At 36.9% G+C, this 19,235-nt stretch overlaps 1 protein-coding gene across 2 annotated transcripts in view; it reads right to left on the bottom strand.

Moving 5' to 3' along the window:
* ATXN10 (ataxin 10) overlaps positions 1 to 19,235 on the bottom strand; it is a 185,644-nt gene that overhangs the window by 115,448 nt on the left and 50,961 nt on the right. For both annotated transcript variants that reach the window (XR_009223868.1, XM_058568147.1), the window contains exons 4-6: positions 16,115 to 16,211; positions 13,714 to 13,872; positions 877 to 957 (exon numbers count right to left, since the gene is read on the bottom strand). Coding sequence is in view for 1 of the 2 variants with exons in the window: in XM_058568147.1 (XP_058424130.1) it covers positions 877 to 957; positions 13,714 to 13,872; positions 16,115 to 16,211 (337 nt within the window). In the remaining variant the exon portion in view is untranslated. The remainder of the gene's footprint in view (positions 1 to 876; positions 958 to 13,713; positions 13,873 to 16,114; positions 16,212 to 19,235) is intronic.

Raw genomic sequence — 19,235 nt, forward strand, 5'->3', positions numbered from 1 at the left:
ACTTTAAAAAGACAAACTTTTCCTTTTTGTTAAAGATATTAAAGAAGAAAAAAACACTACTTCAGACTACAAAGAAGTACAGAAGCTTAATCGCTGGAACTCAATATAGTAAGAATTTCAAAACCACGGCAATTATAAAAATTGTGACTACAATCAAAAGCATTAACATTTTTTAAAGTTTTTGATCATTAAATCTGTGATTTCTGAGTAAGTTTTATTTTCCTAAGGCAACATTTCCAATAAGGTTAGGAAAAACACATACTATTAGAACGGAAAGAGTATTGTGAATCATTTTATTCAATTCTCTAATTTTACAGGTCAAGAAATTAAATCCAAACAAGGTAAGAGACCTGGCTAAGGTCATATAAAGAACTACTATCACAAGGCGCGGAGCTGAGGTCTCTGCGCTCCGAGGGCATTGCTCTTCCTACTACAATAGCTGTGAGGTCACAGGCGGGTATTATTCTCTTTGTCTGAAATATCTGTTGGAAAACTGCAAACCTAGCAGAGTATATCCCAAATCATTATACCAGCGATGTGAACAAATGAACACATTTCAAATATACAGCTATAATGTACAGTTGCATGAATGACTATTATAAAATCAAGGGACGAGCATAACATTTTGGTCCTAACGTTTTTGAATATGCCTTTACTGAATAACGGCGCCGACCTGGATTCTGCAACCCTACGTAAATCACTGCCTGTTGTGGCTAAGCTGTAATGTTAACCAACCAATTTAAAACCATTACTGACACAGAAACATGTATTTAGAGATTTTGTGCCAACTAAGAAACCACACGGTTTTTCAGTCGTGTACAGGATACTCTATATGGAATGCTGAATACTCAAAACCACACTGGTTTTTGGGGTTACCTTTCTTGATTGCTCATTTTGGCATACATGGCTTTTACCAATTCCGGGTTTTTCAGAAAATGGTCTGTAATAATCAAGAACCTAAGAAAAAAGGAGGAAAAAGTTTGGTTACTAGAAACATAGTAATACAGACATGGCCTTATCTACTTTATAGGCATATCTTATACATAAAAGCACTCCTTTTGATTGAATTTTTGCTTAGCTGAAATCTTAAAATGTTTTAAGACGTTCACATACTATTCTTCTATTAGGAGCTAAAAGAAAATAAAAAACACTCAACATATATTTCTCCAGTTTCACTTCTGAAAAATTTATTGAAATGATTCAGATTTATTCAACTGGAGAAAAGGGCCTACTACAGCTTTTATCTAAGTTGAGAAAGGAAAATACTTCACTACAGTTTAAATAGTAAAATGAAATTTACTGACATGTTCAGGTATAAACAGAAAACATATTAATTATTTTAGTCAGAACCTTAGTGCTAAAATTAACCAGAGAAATGGACATGTCATACTTTTTTACTTAAACATATGCCACCAATACAGTAATGAATGCTGGCTTGATTATCTACTCTTGAAGAGCTCTCAAGTTACCAAGAAAACATCCTCATTGTCAAGCAATACACTCATCTAAACTTACGAAATGAACTTATGGAAACACTGAGGCAAAGATTATAAACATATTTCCTCCAAAGTACCACTGTGACAACTAAAAAGAATAAATAGTACTATTAATTAATTCTGAATTATATTTACCAGAGGGCATCTGAAGACTCAAGAACTAAAGAATACACTGTTTATAACCAAAATTATAGTAATGAGTGACTGTAAAGCATTAAATATATTTATACAGTTTACTTAATCACTTAACAAATAATATAATAAAAGTATGTCTTTCAATACGATAATCAAATGAAGCATATTAACTACCACAACACATTGTCATTGCATATAAAACAAAATCTAAACACATTATTCTATTTCTTCTACAACCTTTAAATAACTGATCAATACTTTGATGTAAAATATTTCTAACAATAATGGATTATAATTCAAAATTCTCAAACAATTTTCATATCAATTTAGGTAGGTCAACATGCATTTCAACAATAGAAATTCACGCATTTCAAGCCAGGTACATAAAATTGTGATCCTAAAGCTCATTCATAATTCAGGCATTTGGAGTTCAAAACATTTTCCCACAGGAACATTCACTCAAAAACACAATGTTCCAAGTTCTGTGCTAGGGGCTCGGTCACAAGCCGTATTTCCAAACACTAACAATGGAGAAACACCTATACATAGATAGATAATTAGAGAAAAATGTCTTAGGTGCAACATAAAGACACACATCATGGGTTATAGAAAGAATGCAGTTTATCTAACCAGAGGGCTGGGGGAAGAGGGGACGATGGATGGGGCAGGAAGACCAAGGAGGCTAAAGGAGGTGTTCCATGAATCCTTAGTTGAAGGAATTGGAGGTGACAAAAAAGGACTTGGAAAAACAGCATGAAGGAAAGAACAGCAGTGTGCTCAGACAACTATACACAACAAAATACTATTAAGGTTTAAAGAGGAGTTCAGGACCAAAAACTTACATCCCTGAATGGTACCGGCAAATAGCCCTCAGCTGTTGGCCCTCTTCACAACAGTCTCCGCTGAAGAAAGCTGCCCCAACCAGAGTGGAGCTGACTGAAGATGGGTGTGATAACTACGCCTTCCTTCCTGACATCATCATTAGTGTCCTCTTTCTTTTTTTTTTTTTGTTTTGTGCGAGGAAGATCAGCCCTGAGCTAACATCCGATGCCAATCCTCCTCTTTCTGCTGAGGAAGACTGGCCCTGGGCTAAGATCCATGCCCATCTTCCTCTACTTTATATGGGATGCTGCCATAGCATGGCTTGACAAACGGTGCATCAGTGCACGCCTGGGATCCAAACCTGCGAACCCCAGGCCACCGAAGCAGAGCTCATGCACTTAACTGCTGCGCCACCAGGCCGGCCCCCTCTTTCTTTTTTCTTGATCAATTTCGTTGATCTTTTTAAAGAACCAACTTTGCCTTTGTTAATTTTTTCTATTGTTTTTCTGTTTTCTATTATTTTCTTCCTTCTACTTTCTCAGGATTTACTGTTCTCTTCTTTCCATTTTCATAAAGTAGAACCTTAAGTCACTGATTTCACACCTTCTTTCTTTTCTGATATAAACATTTAAATCTATAAATTTCCCTCTAAGCCCTGCTTTCACTTTATCCCACAAATTTTGTACTTTCATTATCCTTCAGTTCAAAAGATTTTCTAATTTGCCTTGAGATTTCTTCTTTGACAAACCCATTATTTAGACGTGCTAATTTCCAAAAGTTTGGAATTTTTCTAGATATCTTGTTATAGTTTTCTAATTAAGCTCATTGTGATCAGATATTCTGTACATTTTCAATTCTTTTCATATAGTTATCGAGACTTTTTTTATAGCCTGAACTATGGTCTATTTGGTGAACATAAGACACACAGTTGAAAACAAAGTGGATTTCGCAAGTGTTGAGATAATGTTCTATAAGCACCACTCAGGTGAAGGTGGCTATCGATCTCAGTACTACTGAGACCACCTACAACTATACTGATGTTTGTTTACTTCTTTTCCCAATGGCTGAAAAGCGAGCGTTAAAATCTCCAAATATCACTTTCAATTCCCGGCATTACGGACTAACGACTTACCCTCCTACCCTAAACAACTATAAAAGCAGACAAAATATATGAAACAACAGTTTTCAGACACTGGACAACAGACCTAAGTCAATCAGATTGTAGAAATAGAACGCACTTTGGAGAATTTCTTCTTAAACAAACAAAATATCCTAATGATAAATGTGATTACATCAATATGTTTTTAAAACTCTTAAGGCCTGATTAGCAGATTGAGACACACTTAGTGAAAGAAAGGGAAGTTCTACATGGTGGAATGTGTGCTGAATAAGTGGCACTGGAACTGAAAAGGTCTTCCACATGTGGGGCAGCGAGGGTGCAGTGAACGGGCACAGACAGAGGAAGAAGCTGGCTCACAGCCACTACAGTGCTCTGTGGCAGTGACCACCCGCAGCATTTGGAGCAAAGGTGAAAGTGGATCCATGTTTTGACCTTTACACCAAGACGAATTCCAAGCAGATCAAACGCTTCAACATCAAAATTGAAATGACACAACACTGGAAGAAAGCCTCGGTGGAAGAAAGGCCTTTATAGCTATTGCCAAAAATCTCTAAGACATAAAAAAAGATTGACAATTTTATCTACTAAAATATCAAAAATTTTTACATGAAGAAAAGTGCCACAAGCAAAGTCAAAAGACAAAAAAGTGAGAAAAAATATTTGCATTTTATTTCATACAAAGGGCTAATATCCCTAATCTAGAAAATATTCCTACATATAGGTAAGGAAAAGGCTGACATCCCAATAGAAAAATGGGTAAAGAAAATGAGAATGCACATACAAGAAAAACAGGCTCTTCAACATATAAAAAGATGCTCAACCTCATAAGAAAAAAATACAAAATAAAACTATGCAATGACACCATTTTATTTGGTAGGTACCATTTGGTAGGATTGGAAAATCCAAAACTTTGACAGCACACTCTGTTAGCAACGATGTAGAAACCCAGGTACTCTCAAAATCTGTCAAATCTGTCTCATATATATTGGTATAACATCTATGCAGGACTACTTGGAAGTGTTTGTAAAAATTATAAAAGCACATTCCATTTGACCTAGTAATTGCACTTATGAATTCTCCTACAGTCATTCTTCCAACATACATACATGACGTCTGTATGAACAAGGCTATTCACTGCAGCATTTTGTAGTTATGAAAAGTTGGAAACAACCTAACTGTTCACCAATAAGGGACTGATTAAGTAAATTGTGGTATATTTATACAATGGAAGATAAATGAATGGGGAAGTTGTTTATATACTGATATGGAAAGATCTCAAAAATGTACTATCTAATGAAAAAAGCAAGAAGCCCAACAGTGTGGTGAGAAGAAAGAAATAATGGCCTATCTGTTTAGGGAATGGGGTTGGAGGAACTAGGTGGGTGGCAGGGAGGGAAACTTTATGCATTCTGGTATTTGAACTAAATGAATGTGTTATCTATCAAAAATTTAAATATATAATTTAAGTAATATGTCCAGGCAAAGTAATCTCAAATCTATTTCTATTTAATAGATATTCTGCTAAAAAATGAAAGCACTATCATATCTTAGTGGGAAAATCATTCAGGTGACCCTGGCTCCTCAGCTTTCAAGGAAGACAGTCAGTCATGGCGAACTCAGGTAAGTTTCATCCTAACAGTAGCTATTTCTGGGCAGGCAAAGTTCAGTCACTTCTCCAAAACAACTTAATAAGAAATCTCTACATCTCTTCTCAAACAGATAATGAGAAACCAAAACAAAACATGAATTAACTTCACCTCTCTATCATGGCAACTCTGACACAGCAATTCGGGTTATCTACAATATAGGTCAAAATCTGATCTCTAAAATGCAGTCTTCACCACTTCTTGCAAACAGTAACTGTACACGCAGATCATGTCACAGACTAAATAAACATTGTCAAATTGGTCTCTCTTCTCTCCACAATCCTAATACCATCCCTTCTCCCCACCCGAGCCATCCTCTGACTGTTAGTTTATGCCTCACGTTCTCTGGAAGGCCTCCCTCACCCCCAGACCAGGTGAACTCCCTGCCACAGGCTTTCCCGGCACCCTGTGCTTCCTCTTCTGGAACTTGCATGCTGGCTGCAGAGAAGATGTCTCCACTTAGATACAGAGTGGGCATCTTAAATTTCATATGGCCAAAACAGAACTGTTGATCTCCCCTATTTCTACTCCCAAACTGTTCCACCCACCTCAAACAAGCCAGAAACCGAGTTCCTATCCTTGCCTTCCTTTCCCCACCTCATCCCACAAATCTAATCCATCAAGAAGTCGCATCAGCTCTCCCTGCATGTTATATTCAATCTATTCACTTCTCTTCATCCCCACTGCTACCGGCCTCATGTAAGCCACTGTCACCTCTTACCTAGATAACTACCACTGCCTCCTAACAGGTGTCCCAGCCTCCAATCTTTCCTCTCCTCCCACTCCTCAACCTTTGTCCGGCAGCCAGAGGGATCTTTTAAAACACAACCCAGGTCATTACACACACTGCTTAAAACTCTTCAGTCGCCTCCCATGGCACAGAGAGTAAAATCAATCGCCTTTTCCTGGTTTACAAAGCCCTACGTAACTGGCCTCAGTCACCTCTTGGACTGCTTGTCCTACGACTTTCCCCTTCACCCTACGCTCTAACTACCCTGGACTCTCTAGGCCTGCTACAGAGGCCTCTGCCGGGGGTCCTTTGCACTCCGTGTATTCACTGCTTGGATTGTTCTTCCCAGCCTGTCTCCATTTTTACCCACGGATCTTCAAACGGTTGGCTATCTAGTTCTCTGCTTAAACGTCACCAACTCAGACTCCCTGATCTCCAAATTTTAAAGTAGCACCTCGTCACTCTACGTCACCTCACCTCACCAGAGTACTTAATCATGATCTGACGGTTTTTTCTTTGTCTGTCCTCCCCACCAATCATATTTGAATTACTACTAATAAAAAAGCTAATACCATATAGTGTTTACAATGAGCCAAGCACCATTCTAAGGGACATCAAACACGCTGCTGTGTGTTTTTCTTCAAAGCATTTGTCTGACATTTGTTATATATTTGGGGTTTTTTGTTCATTATCTGTCTCTGTCACTAAAACGTAATGACTTAAATTTTGGATCTCCAGTGTCATGAACAGTACCTGGCACACTTCAAAAACTCAATAATTACTGAATTAATTTATTTATGTTTGAAGTGATATCTGTAATATTTTTTAAGTTTCCTAGAAGCCTGCATAAAGTAGGAGCAGTTTCTAAACCACAGGTTCTCCAAGATAAAAGCAAATCAGAGCCTCATGAAAAGGGCAATTATTCCCTGCACGGAGACCAAAGCCCCTTCTCCTGTGACATGGTGGACAGCGCTCTCAGCGGTGTCCTCACGGCAGGCCCGCAATAAGACAGAGCACAGCTGCTTTGGCACGCTCCTCAGCATGAGCCAGGCCCCAAACCAGGGAGGTAGAGATGGGCAGCTCTCAGATTGGCAGGATCAACCCAGGAAAAACTCTGAATGTACCCGTGGAAGCCAGAAGGACTGTTCATTTTTCAGGTAAACCTCCTAAGTATTCCTTTGCACTTTTGAGTTATTTAGATAAGTACTGAGTGGCAATGATGTCACACTCACACTCACTGGGTAATCAGTCAAATGCAAAACCATATGCTTTAAAAGTCACCAGAACTGAATATTGGCTCATTCACTTTAACCAAATATAATTTAAAAGGCAAAGTAACTGGAGCAAAAGGCAAGATGACATCTTCCCGTGACGCTGCATAAAAGAAAGTGGAAGAAGTACCACCATGCAAGGCTCAGACAGATAGACACCAAGAGAGGCAGTTCTGCTACCCAGCAGTCCTTGTGCCAAACCAACCACTCTAGTGAGTCTGCAACTATGTCCATATGTCTTTAAAAAAACATAAGGACATGAAATACAAAAGTCTGGAAACTTCTAATCTAAATCAATTCCTTCATTTTAGAAATAAGGAAACAGAGGCCCATAGAAGTTTGGTGTCTTGGCGAAGGTCTAGGTTACCTAAAAGTGAAAACAAGCACTCAGTTTCCTGACTTTTGTGGTTCCTCCTAGAACATTCCCCTATATAGAGCTTGCATTTGCTGGAGCAGCCTCTCTGAAAAGAAGTTCAAGTGAACTTAAAAACCTGAGTTAGGTCTGGTTCTTCATGTTGCCTTCAGTTCAAAAATGATTAAAGGTAAAATTCATTCATTCCTTCTTTCATTCAACAAAGAGTAAAGGTCTACTACTGAGTAAAGACAGTGGCATTTTTACTTTAACTTTAGAACTATTTAGAGGATCAGAACAATTGTCACTCACATTCAACTTACAAATATAGGCAGAAAAAAGTGTTCCCTGTGGACATCCATACAAACAATGAGAAATCTTTGCTACACCACCTTATGGCATAACATTTAATGTACAATACTAACTGCAAATAATATTATACACACAAAGCAATCATGATGGAATGCCATTGGGAGGTAGATTTTTTTCTTGTAACTCGAAAATGGTAATTTAAATGATTATCGATTATGCATAAGTTTTTATGTAACATTAAAATAGAAAACCATCAGTCTGTTGATTCAATGGTGATGCTTCTTCTACTAGAAAACAAGTGAGTTATAATCTCTGAAAAAATATTATAATAGCTAGGATTTCCTGAATGCTGCATGTGTAAGGCACATTTACTGGGCTGCCAGATTTAGATGAATTAAAGTGCCAAATGCTGGATTCATCTAGGGTTATCTAAGAGCATGAAAACATCTTTCACACCTACAAAAGAAACAAACATTTTTAGAAGGACGTTATCCCAATAATTCAAAGCGAGTACTGCCAAAGCCTTTCTCACCTACTCTTTCCTGTGTTTCTGGTGTACCTAAACAAAAAGACCCAAAGTTACTGAAACCTTACGTTTGTCCCTTTCCAAGAAAAGATACTAAACCCATGAATCCTAACACCATGTAGTTTTGTACTCTTCATCAGCTATCCCATAACGTTGGGAGGTGGAAGGGCAAAAGTGAGTGTTCTTTAATTTTCAGGCATGGATTCATATTTAACAGTGAAAAGTAACAATTTTGTTGGAAGCCTCTGGATATTTTGTGATCCCTTTTTTATTTACCAAATGCAGAGGTCCTCTCACACAAATCAAAGTATTCAGTATCTGGACTGCAGAAAACATAGTTAACTACTACTACTACTTTCTATCCTTTTTCCTGTCTAATTCCATCTAGGACCTTTGATAACTTTAACTTGAGCTATTCTGAAGTGAATTTTATATTTTACCCTTTATGACCTTTTGCCCTTTATTCCATGCTGCTAAAAAACTGCAGATGGTTAAAATATAGATCCAAGATACTTAACAAATGAAACAGAATTCAGCTACAGCAAATCTCTCTAAGTAAGCTGACTCTAATGATTCATCCATCATGTTTACGAAATACATGCATACTAAGGGAGATTTTCTAGATCAAACACAATATCAGAATACTTTCATGTACCAACTTCTGTTTCTGTGCAAATGGTAATTCAAATACAAATAAATGTTCAGGAAAATAAATAATTTAAAAACTAGGTATAATTTCAACAGAACAATAAAGTTTATAGTAAAATAGGTCAAAACTGGGGTTGGCCCCATGGCGTAGCAGTTAAGTGTGCGCGCTCTGGTGCTGGCGGCCTGGGTTCGGACCCTGGGCGCACACCAATGCACCACTTGTCAGGCCATGCTGTGGCGGCGTCCCATATAAAGTAGAGGAAGATGGGCACAGGTGTTAGCCCAGGGTCAGTCTTCCTCAGCAAAAAGAGGAGGATTGGCAGATGTTAGCTCAGAGCTGATCTTCCTCACACACCAAAAAAAAAAAAAAAAAAAAAGAGGTTAAAACTGAGAAAGTTCACAACTCGTCTTTGAAATGCAAGTAGGATTACTGGCAGCTCGAGGCTGCCCACGCAGAGATAATCTGTGCCCTAAACACACTGACCACTATGTGGAAACATACAAAAAATCAGTTTTAAGGAAAACAGGAGAAGAGCACTATTAAAAGAAAAGCAGCAAAATTTTTGATGAATTTCATAATAAAGAAAGGGCCAAGTCCTCAAGAAGACATAACAATTACAAACATATATATGTACCTAACAATAGAGCCTGAAAGTAAGTGAAGTAAAAGCTGACAGAATTGAAGGGAGAAACAGAAAATAATCCACTTTCAATAATGAATAGAGGGGCTGGACCCATGGCGTAGTGGTTAAGTTCCATGTGCTCCGCTTTGGCAGCCTGAATTCGCAGGTTTGGATCCCAGGTGCAGATCTATACCACTCATCAGCCATGCTGAGGTGGAGACCCACATACAAAATAGAGGAAGACTGGCAGAGATGTTAGCTCAGGGCCAATCTTCCTCAAGCAAAAAAGAAAAAAAAAGGAGGAAGATTGGTAACAGATATTAGCTTAGGGCTAATCTTCCTTACCAAAAAAAAAAAATAAAAAAAGAATAGAATAACCAGACAGAAGACCATCAAGGAAATAAAAGACTTGAACAACACTATAAACCAAGTAGGCCTAGAGGCATCTATAGAACACTCCACCAAAAACAGAATACACAATATTCTCAAGAGCACATGGAACCTTCTCCATGATAGACCAGATGCTAGGCCATAAAACAAGCCTCAATATATTTAAAAAGAACGAAATTACATAAAGTGTATTCTCCAACCACAATGGAATGAAATTAGAAATCAATAACGAAAGGAAATTTAGGAAATACACAAAAATGTGGAAATTAAACAACAAACTCCTAAATAACCAACGGGTCAAAGAAAAAAATAATAACGGATATTAAAATATAATTTGATATGAATGAAAAGGAAAACACAACATACCAAAATTTATAAGATACAGCTAAAGCAGTTCTTACAAGGAAATTTATAGATATAAATGCCTATGTAAAAAAGGAGGATCTCATATCAGTAACCTAACCTCCATCTTAAGAAACTAGAAAAAGAGCAAACTAAACCCAAAGCAAGCAGAAGGAAGGATACAATAAGGGTTACAGCAGAAATAAATGAAATAAAGAATAGAAAATCAATAACGAAAAATCAATGAAACCTAAAGTTGGTTCTCTGAAAAGAGTAAAAAATCTGACAAATCTTAAGCAATAATGACGAAAAATTAGAGAGAAAACTAAAATTACTAAAATCAGGAATGAAGGGGGGAACATTCCTACCAATCTTACATAAATAAAAAGGATTCTAAGGAAATACTATGAACAATTGTGTACCAATATATTAGATTGCCTAGGCCAAAGGGACAAATTCCTAGAAAGGCACAAACTACCAAAACTGACCCAAGAAGAAGTAAACAATCTGGATAAACCTACAATAAGTAGAGACTGAATTAGTAATTTAAAAACTTCCCACAATGAAAAGCCTATGACCAGATGGCTTCACTGGTGAATTCTACCAAATATTTAAAGAAGAATTAACACCGATCCTTCACAAACTCTTTCCAAAAACAACAAAAACAGAAGAGAACACTTCTCAACTCATTCTGTGAGACCACTATTAACCTGATACCAAAACCAGACAAAGACATCACAAAAAAAGAAAACTACAGACCAATATGCCTTATCAATACAGACACAAAAATACCACAACAAAATATGAGCAAACCAAATCCAGCAACATATAAAAAGGATTATATACCATAGGCAAGTGGGATTTATCCCAGGAATCAAAAGTTGGTTTAAAAAAGATTTAATCATTATAATATACTATCGTAATCAAATAAAGGACAAAACCTCAATAGCTGCAGAAAAAGTACTACATAAAAACACTCAAGAAACTAGGAGTGAGCAGAAGGAAAGTTCCTCATCCTGACTACAGTCATCCACGAAAAACCCACAGCCATTATCATACTCAATGGTGAGAGACTGAAAGCTCTCCCCCTAAGATCAGGAACAAGACACGGATATCAGCTCTCACCACATCCACTCAACACTGTACCAGAATTTCTAGTCAGAGCAATTAGGTAAGAAAAAGAAATAAAAGGCAACTCAGTTGGAAAGAAAAAAGTCAAACCATATCTATTGGCAGATGACATGATCCTGTATACAGAAAATCCTAAAAATCACAAAAAACCTATTAGAACTAAAAAACGAGTTCAGCAAGGTTGCAGGCTATAAAATCAATGTACAAAAATCAATTATATTTCTATATACTAGCAATTAAAAATCCATAAGTGATATCAATAAAACAATTCCATTTATAATAGCATCAAAAAGAATAAAATACTTAGAATAAATTTAACTAAAGACATGCAAGATTTGTAAACTAAAAAACTACACATCATCACTGAAGAAATTAAAGGCGTAAACAAACAGAAAGATATCTCCTATTCATGGACTGGAAAACTTCATCTAGTTAAAATGGCAATATTCCCCAAATTGAGCTCCAGATTCATACAATCCCTATCAAAATTCCAGCTACTTGTCTGAACAAACTGAAATTGGATCCTAATTAGATCCTCAAATTGAACTGATCCTAAAATTGGTATGTAACACAAGGGATCCAGAACAGCCCAAAAAATCGTGAAAAAGAGGAACAAAGTTGGAAGACTGAACAGTAATCGATTTCAAACAAAGCAACAGTAATCAAGACAGTGAGGTACTGGCATAAGAGAGAAAACAGACTGAAAAAAAAAACCAAAAAACTGCACAGAGCCTCAGGGACCTGTGGGACAACACCAGAAGACTATCATTCACCAGAAGAACTGCTCCACCACAGTGCCCTGGCAACCTCACACACATCCACACGTACCACGCAGGCAAAAGCTTGATACCCTGTGATCCTCCCAGAACACGGAAGACGGGAAGCCTGAGGCTTCTGAGGCTCTCTCAAGACAGGTCTGATGAGGTATTGTCCTGGTGGGGCATGAAGCTTGCTGCCCCGCCCCTACAGAATATAAAACCACTTCAAGCAGTCAAGAAGTGGCTCCTCAGCAACGAGTTATCTCACAATTCTCGTTCCAGTCATCCAGCCCCTCTTCGGCATGTGGGACAAGGATTACAAGGATCATGGCTTATTCTTTTCCCTGTCCACATAAGTAACAAACTATCTAAATCTACAAGTGGCTTATTGTGTCTTTACTGGTCACAGTCAGCCTCAGCCTTGGCCTCACAATGGCCTGACATGGAGTACCAGAAGGAGAAGAGAAAGAATGTGAGGCTGAAAAATTATTCAAACAATAATGGCTGAAAACTTCCCAAACTTGACGACATAAACCTATAGATTTAAGAAGTTGAGGGAACCCAAAAAGGATAAACCCAAAGAAATCCACACCAAGATATCATAAACTTATGAAAAGACAAAGAAAAATCTTAAAAGCAACTGGAGAGAAATGATGCATTATGCACAGGGGAAAAACAATTCGAATGACACTGAATTTCTCATCTGAACAGAGGCCCACAAGACATATATCAACCGCTAATCTTTAATGAACCATCTACTGCAGCCACAATAGTCTGATCTGTATACAGGCATACCTCGTTTTATGCAGTTTGCTTTATTGTGTTTCGCAGACACTGCGTTTTTTACAAGACCCTTCCACCAGCAAAAAGATTACGACTCGCTGAAGGCTCAGATGATGGTATTTTTTAGCAATAAAGTATTGTTTAATTAAAATATGTACATTATTTTTTAAGACACAATGCTATTGCACACATAATAGACCACAATATGGTGTAACATAACTTTTATATGCACTGGGAAACCAAAAAATTTTGGTTTTCCCTTTATTGCGATATTTACTTTACTGCAGTGGTCTGGAACTGAACCTGCAATATCTCCAAGGTATGTCTATACTCCAAAAGTGCCTGCGCATTTTCACAGTGTGTTGTTTCATACACTAGGAATGCCCTCCCTGTCCTCACCACCTTAAAGAACTCTCCTTATCCTCCAAGGTCCAACTCAAACCTCACTTTGCCTCTTTCATAAGGCCTCCAGATTCTGCTGAGAAACTTTTCTTATTTTGCCAACATATGTTAAAAGTTTTAACTTACTGATCAATTATTATAATTCAAACTTTTACTTCAAACCTCTAAAAGGAAAGTGATCTGTCCGGATGTTCTTAAGCAATCAAGTTTCTAACAAGATACTTACGGCCATTCTGCTTCAGGCTGCTTTTGGTGCGCTTCTATGACATTAATCGCAATATTGAGGTTTTCTTCCAATTCTTTCATTCTTTCAGAATTAAGGGATGTGAACAAAATCATTGATGAGTAGGCAACAATTTTTTTGTCTGGATGATTTAAGCAAGACCTTCCAAATAAAGAAATGAGTGTTAGCCCAATTTAGCAACATGATAAAATATAACACATAAATAATAATCCCATTAACAAATTCAGTACATACTGATTTTTAAGGATTTAATGAAGAATTACAACACTTTGAAACAAGTACAATATTCACTGTAAAAATAGCAAATATAAAATTAGTCACAACACAAAGTATCCAATATTAAAGTTGTAGTTGACTTATGACTCAGAAGCAAAAGCAAATAACACCTGATTAAAGAAAAAAATTAAATGATTACATTTATAAAGCATTAAAATGCTCATTCCTGTTAGAAAGAAAAACTGAAAGGCAAAAAAATGATACCTCAACACTACAGAAATTCTTTAATAGTTACGAAGTACAGAATGTTTAAGGCAAAGATGGTATATTAGCAAGAAATAAAATTTGGAGTCAAGAGCCTCAATATGAGTCCTGGTTCATCTACCTATCAGCTATGCGATCTCAGGAAGGTCACTAATTATTGACTGTCAATTATATTATGGGTTGCGCACTATGGCAGGATTTATTTTTTCATTTAGACTTCATAATACTCTTCCGGAGGAGGTATTATCCTTATATTACAGGTAAAGAATGTGTTGACTTTACTTGCTCAAGGGCACAAAGCCAGTACTTGCCAAAGCTGGAATTCAAATTTGCCTGTATTTGTCTCACAAACACATATAGAGGGAAGTCACATAACGTCTTTCACTGTGTTTTCTGATATAAATATGGAACACAATAATAAGACCTCCTCAGCCTGTCTCACATGGCTTCTGTGAGGATGAGGTAACATATGTAAAGCCACCATGTAAACTGTCACAACTTCTCTGACAGCCTATACTTGTTCAAGGGCCTCTCCTCTGTGTCCTGTGACACCTGGATTTACCCTAGTTATGTTAGTTCTTACACTGCAATGTGCTTGCCTATTCCCTATTTCCCCACCAAAGCATGGGCATTTGGGGAGTAATGAATATATCTAAATTACCCGTATCCCACTCATGTAGCTCAGAACCTGGCAGATATTAGGTGTTCAAAATGTTTTAAAGAGATGAATTCTCAAAAATGAGTAACTTCTACTTCTGTCGCTTGAATTCCACAATTCTTTGCTTCCACATAAGCTCAGTTATTATTATTATATTAAAAAGATTTTATGCCTTCAACTCTTAATTATTTACAGGACTTTGAGAGCCAGTTACAGACTTAGTGAACTAGAGAGAACATTAGAGTTTATCAGATCCTAACACCACACATTATAGATGAGCCCAGAAAACCTACACAACCAGGATGGCAGCACAGAATTTAGGCAGCTGGTATTTAAAAAGCCTACACTCATAGGCTTTGGATCCAGAAAGCAACACAGGGTTTATATCCAGCCATGCCCTTTACTCAATAAGCGACAATTCCCTCACCTGTCCAAACGAGGACAGTACCACTTGCCCCGCTGGGCTGTTGTACAGGACAGGGATAATATGCAGAAAATACCCAGCTCAGGGAATTCAAATAGCTGCTGCTCTGCTGCTTGTATTGTTGCCACCACCACCAATAGCCCATTCGTTGGCAACAGATTAGAAGCTACGCCTCCAGCTTCCAGACAGCACCTTTCCTATTACCTACCCTGCCTCCATTACCCACTCACCTTTCATCTCAATGCTCAATTTCTCAGGAACTAACAGAGCTGGTCAAAACAAAATGTAAATCACCAGGAAAAGTACCATGAACCAATCTAGACAAACAGATTGGTTATCCGTATCTTACAGTTCTCTATATCTACATATAACATTGTGCTGAGCATGTAAAAAGTGGTCAATAAATAAAGGATTAATTCATTCTCCATACTTCAATGTTTTATGCTTTGTTCTTATAACTTACAGTGTACTTAACAATATTTCTTACTTTAACCAAAACTTTTACTTTCTTAAAGTAAAACTGACATATAAAAAAGGGCATAAATCTTAAGTGTACAGCCCAACAAATTATTAGATATGCATATACTTATGTAACCACCACCCAGATCAAGATACAGAACATTTCTAGGAACCCCAGGAGATGCCCTTGTGTGCTCTCCCACCCAGTACTGAACTCGCCTCGCCACCTCCCACCAAGAACAACCATTATCCTGAATTTTATTACTAAAGTTTAGTTTTTCCTGTTTATGAACTTCATGTAAATGGAATGATATAACCACAACCTTTTCAGAAATTAGAAAATCTCTTATCAATATACTCACAAAAAGAGTTCTGGGAAAGCATGCACCCAAACAATAGACTGGGAATCTTCATTCCGTGAGGCAACATTGCCTAAAAACTGTAGGCCACAGCGAAAAGCTGAGGATTTATAAAAGAAAAAAAGATAGACTGAATAAATACATCTTAATAAGAAATATTCCACATGTTATTAAACAGGAAGTTTCTGTTAGCTTCTTTTAACTACAAAAGTCTCTCGTCACAGTGAAACTTTGGGCATGACATTAATATTAAAATGCCTTACCAAAACAATGTACTCTATACAAAATTAATTTCTTACAAAGATTGTAAATGTAAACACAAATATCCCTGTAATTACATTAAATATCACTGGAATATGTTCTCCAAATAAAAGACAGTTATTCTTAGACTGGATTTTTAAGAATCTAACTACATGCTTTTAAAACAGACATCTAAAACATAGGGCTGTAGAAATACTGAAAGTTAAACAATGATAAAAAGATATACTAGGCCAGGGGCCGGCCCGGTGGCGCAAGCGGTTAAGTGCGCGCGCTCCGCTGCGGCGGCCCGGGGTTCGCTGGTTCAGATCCCGGGCGCGCACCGAAGTACTGCTTGGTAAGCCATGCTGTGGCGGCGTCCCATATAAAGTGGAGGAAGATAGGCACCGATGTTAGCCCAGGGCCGTCTTCCTCAGCAAAAAAAGAGGAGGATTGGCGGATGTTAGCTCAGGGCTGATCTCCTCACAAAAAAAAAAAAAAAAAGATATACTAGGCCAATACCAGCTTAAAAAGGAAGTCACATACCACTTAAAATCAGACATAATAACCCTTAAGGCAAAAAGCATTACTGGAGATTTTTTTTAAAAGTCATTTCAGAATGACTTAATTCACCAGAAAGATATAACAATTTTAAATTGGAATCATCTAATAATAGAGTATGTCCCAAAAAATACATATAAAAGAAAAATTCACAAAAATACAGAGGAAAGAAAAATTCACAACTAAATTCAGCAATAATAATATACCTTTCTCGGTATATTAGTCTCAGTAACTTTTAGAACAAGGAGACAAAAATATCAGTATATTTAAAAGATTTGAATAAGATTTAATAAAACCTAGTTAACATATTTCAAATATTTCACCAAATAAAACTGCAGAATATTGGACAAAATCCAGAACACTGACAACACCAAACACCAGGAAGGATGTGGAGCAAGTGGTGGGAAAGTAGAATGATACAGCCACTTCGGAAGACAGTTTCGTGGTTTCTTACAAAACTAAACACACTCTTAGCACACAATCCAACAATCTCACTCCTTGGTATTTAACCAAAGTAACTGAAAACTTATGTCCACACAAAACCCTGCAGATGAATGTTTATAGCAGCTTTATTCATAATGGCCAAAACCTGTAAGCAACCAAGATGTCCTTTAGTAGATGAACAGATAAACTGTGGTACATCCAGACAATGGAATTTTATTCAGCACTACAAAGAAATGAGCTATCAAGCCATGAAAAGACATGGAGGAAACTTAAACACTTATTACTAAGTGAAAGCTCATCTGAAAAGGCTACGTATTGCATGATTCCAACCACATGACATTCCGGAAGAGGCAAAAGTATGGAGACAGTAAAAAGATCAATGATTGCCAGGGATTAGAGGAGGGGGGGATGAATAGGCAGAGCACAGAGGATTTTTAGGACAGTAAAAATACTCCATGTGATTCTGTAATGTATCATTATAGGATACGTGTTATTATACATATCATTATACGATACGTGTCATTATACATTTGTCCAAATCCATAGAATGTACAACACCAAGAATGAACCCTAATGTAAAATGTGGACTTTGGGTGATAATGATATAACAAACGTACTATTTTGGTGCCAGATATTGATAGTGGGGGAGGCTGTGCATGTGTGGGGGCAAGAGATATACGAGAAATCTCTGTACCTTCTTTTCAATATTGCTGTGAACCTAAAACTGCTCTAAAAAATTAAGTCAATCAAAAAAAGAATAACAGTAAAATAAAACTGTTTAGTGACCAAGAAAGAAAGAAAGACCTAAGTTCAATTCCCAACTTAGCAGGAACCTGCACAAGTTATTTAACCTTTGTGAGATCCAATTTCCTCATTATAAAATGCAGATAGTAACATCTGTTTTGTAGAGGTATTGTAAAGATGAAATGTGAACTCACTAACAGTGTTGAGCATGCAGTAGGGAACACAATCAATGCTCACCTGCCCTCCTCTTTACCAGCACACAATATGAACTTGACAAATGTTAGTTTAAAAAGTCAGATCTCCAAAGGTTAAATGAAAACAAGTGTTTGCTCCTGTGGTCAGAGACTCTAAATGGAAACCTTCAGTGCTTGCTGTATAAATCCTGATTAAGAATCTTATCCTTGAAACTTTTCAATAGGTACTTGAAAAGTACCTATTCAAGTACTTTTATCCTCATTACACAGCACAAGAAACCAAGACCCACAGAGGTTATACGTAACTTGACCAAAGTTACAGAATTATAAAGCATCACAATTCTAGATTTATCCCTGAGATTGTATCAACCCAATATGGCAAATATCATGCTTATCAGAATATCTACTTGGTAGTTACATATGAAGTTGACTAATGAAAAAGGAAAAATTTTTTTAAACTGCAGAATATGCAGTCTTCTCAAGGATACATAGCACACTGTAAAATAATATTTCACCACATAATGCAGCAAAAGACAATGCTCAACAAATTTTAAAGGACTGACATACAGACAATGTTCAGTTACCACACTGCTATTATGCTTATAGGCAATTATGCAAAAAATTGTAAATATGCAATTGTTTTTGGGAAGGAAATCCCAAAAACAATTAGAAAATCCCCATACATTGAAAACTAAAACATATACTTCTAAATAATCCACGAAGATAAAAAAAGTAGTAATAATGGAAAGAAAATATTTCAAGACAAATGATAACAAAAATACTACAAACCAAAACTTGAGATGCAGCTAAAACAGTACATAGAGTAAAATTTATAGCTTTAAAATGCATACGTCAGGAAAGAAGAATGATGAAAATAAATGTAATTTTCAAGAAATTACAAAAAGAATAGCAAAATAACCCCCAAAAATGAAGGAGAAAATAAA

The sequence above is a fragment of the Diceros bicornis genome, chromosome 25, assembly GCF_020826845.1.
Source record: "Diceros bicornis minor isolate mBicDic1 chromosome 25, mDicBic1.mat.cur, whole genome shotgun sequence".
NCBI classification, from domain to species: Eukaryota; Metazoa; Chordata; class Mammalia; order Perissodactyla; family Rhinocerotidae; genus Diceros; species Diceros bicornis.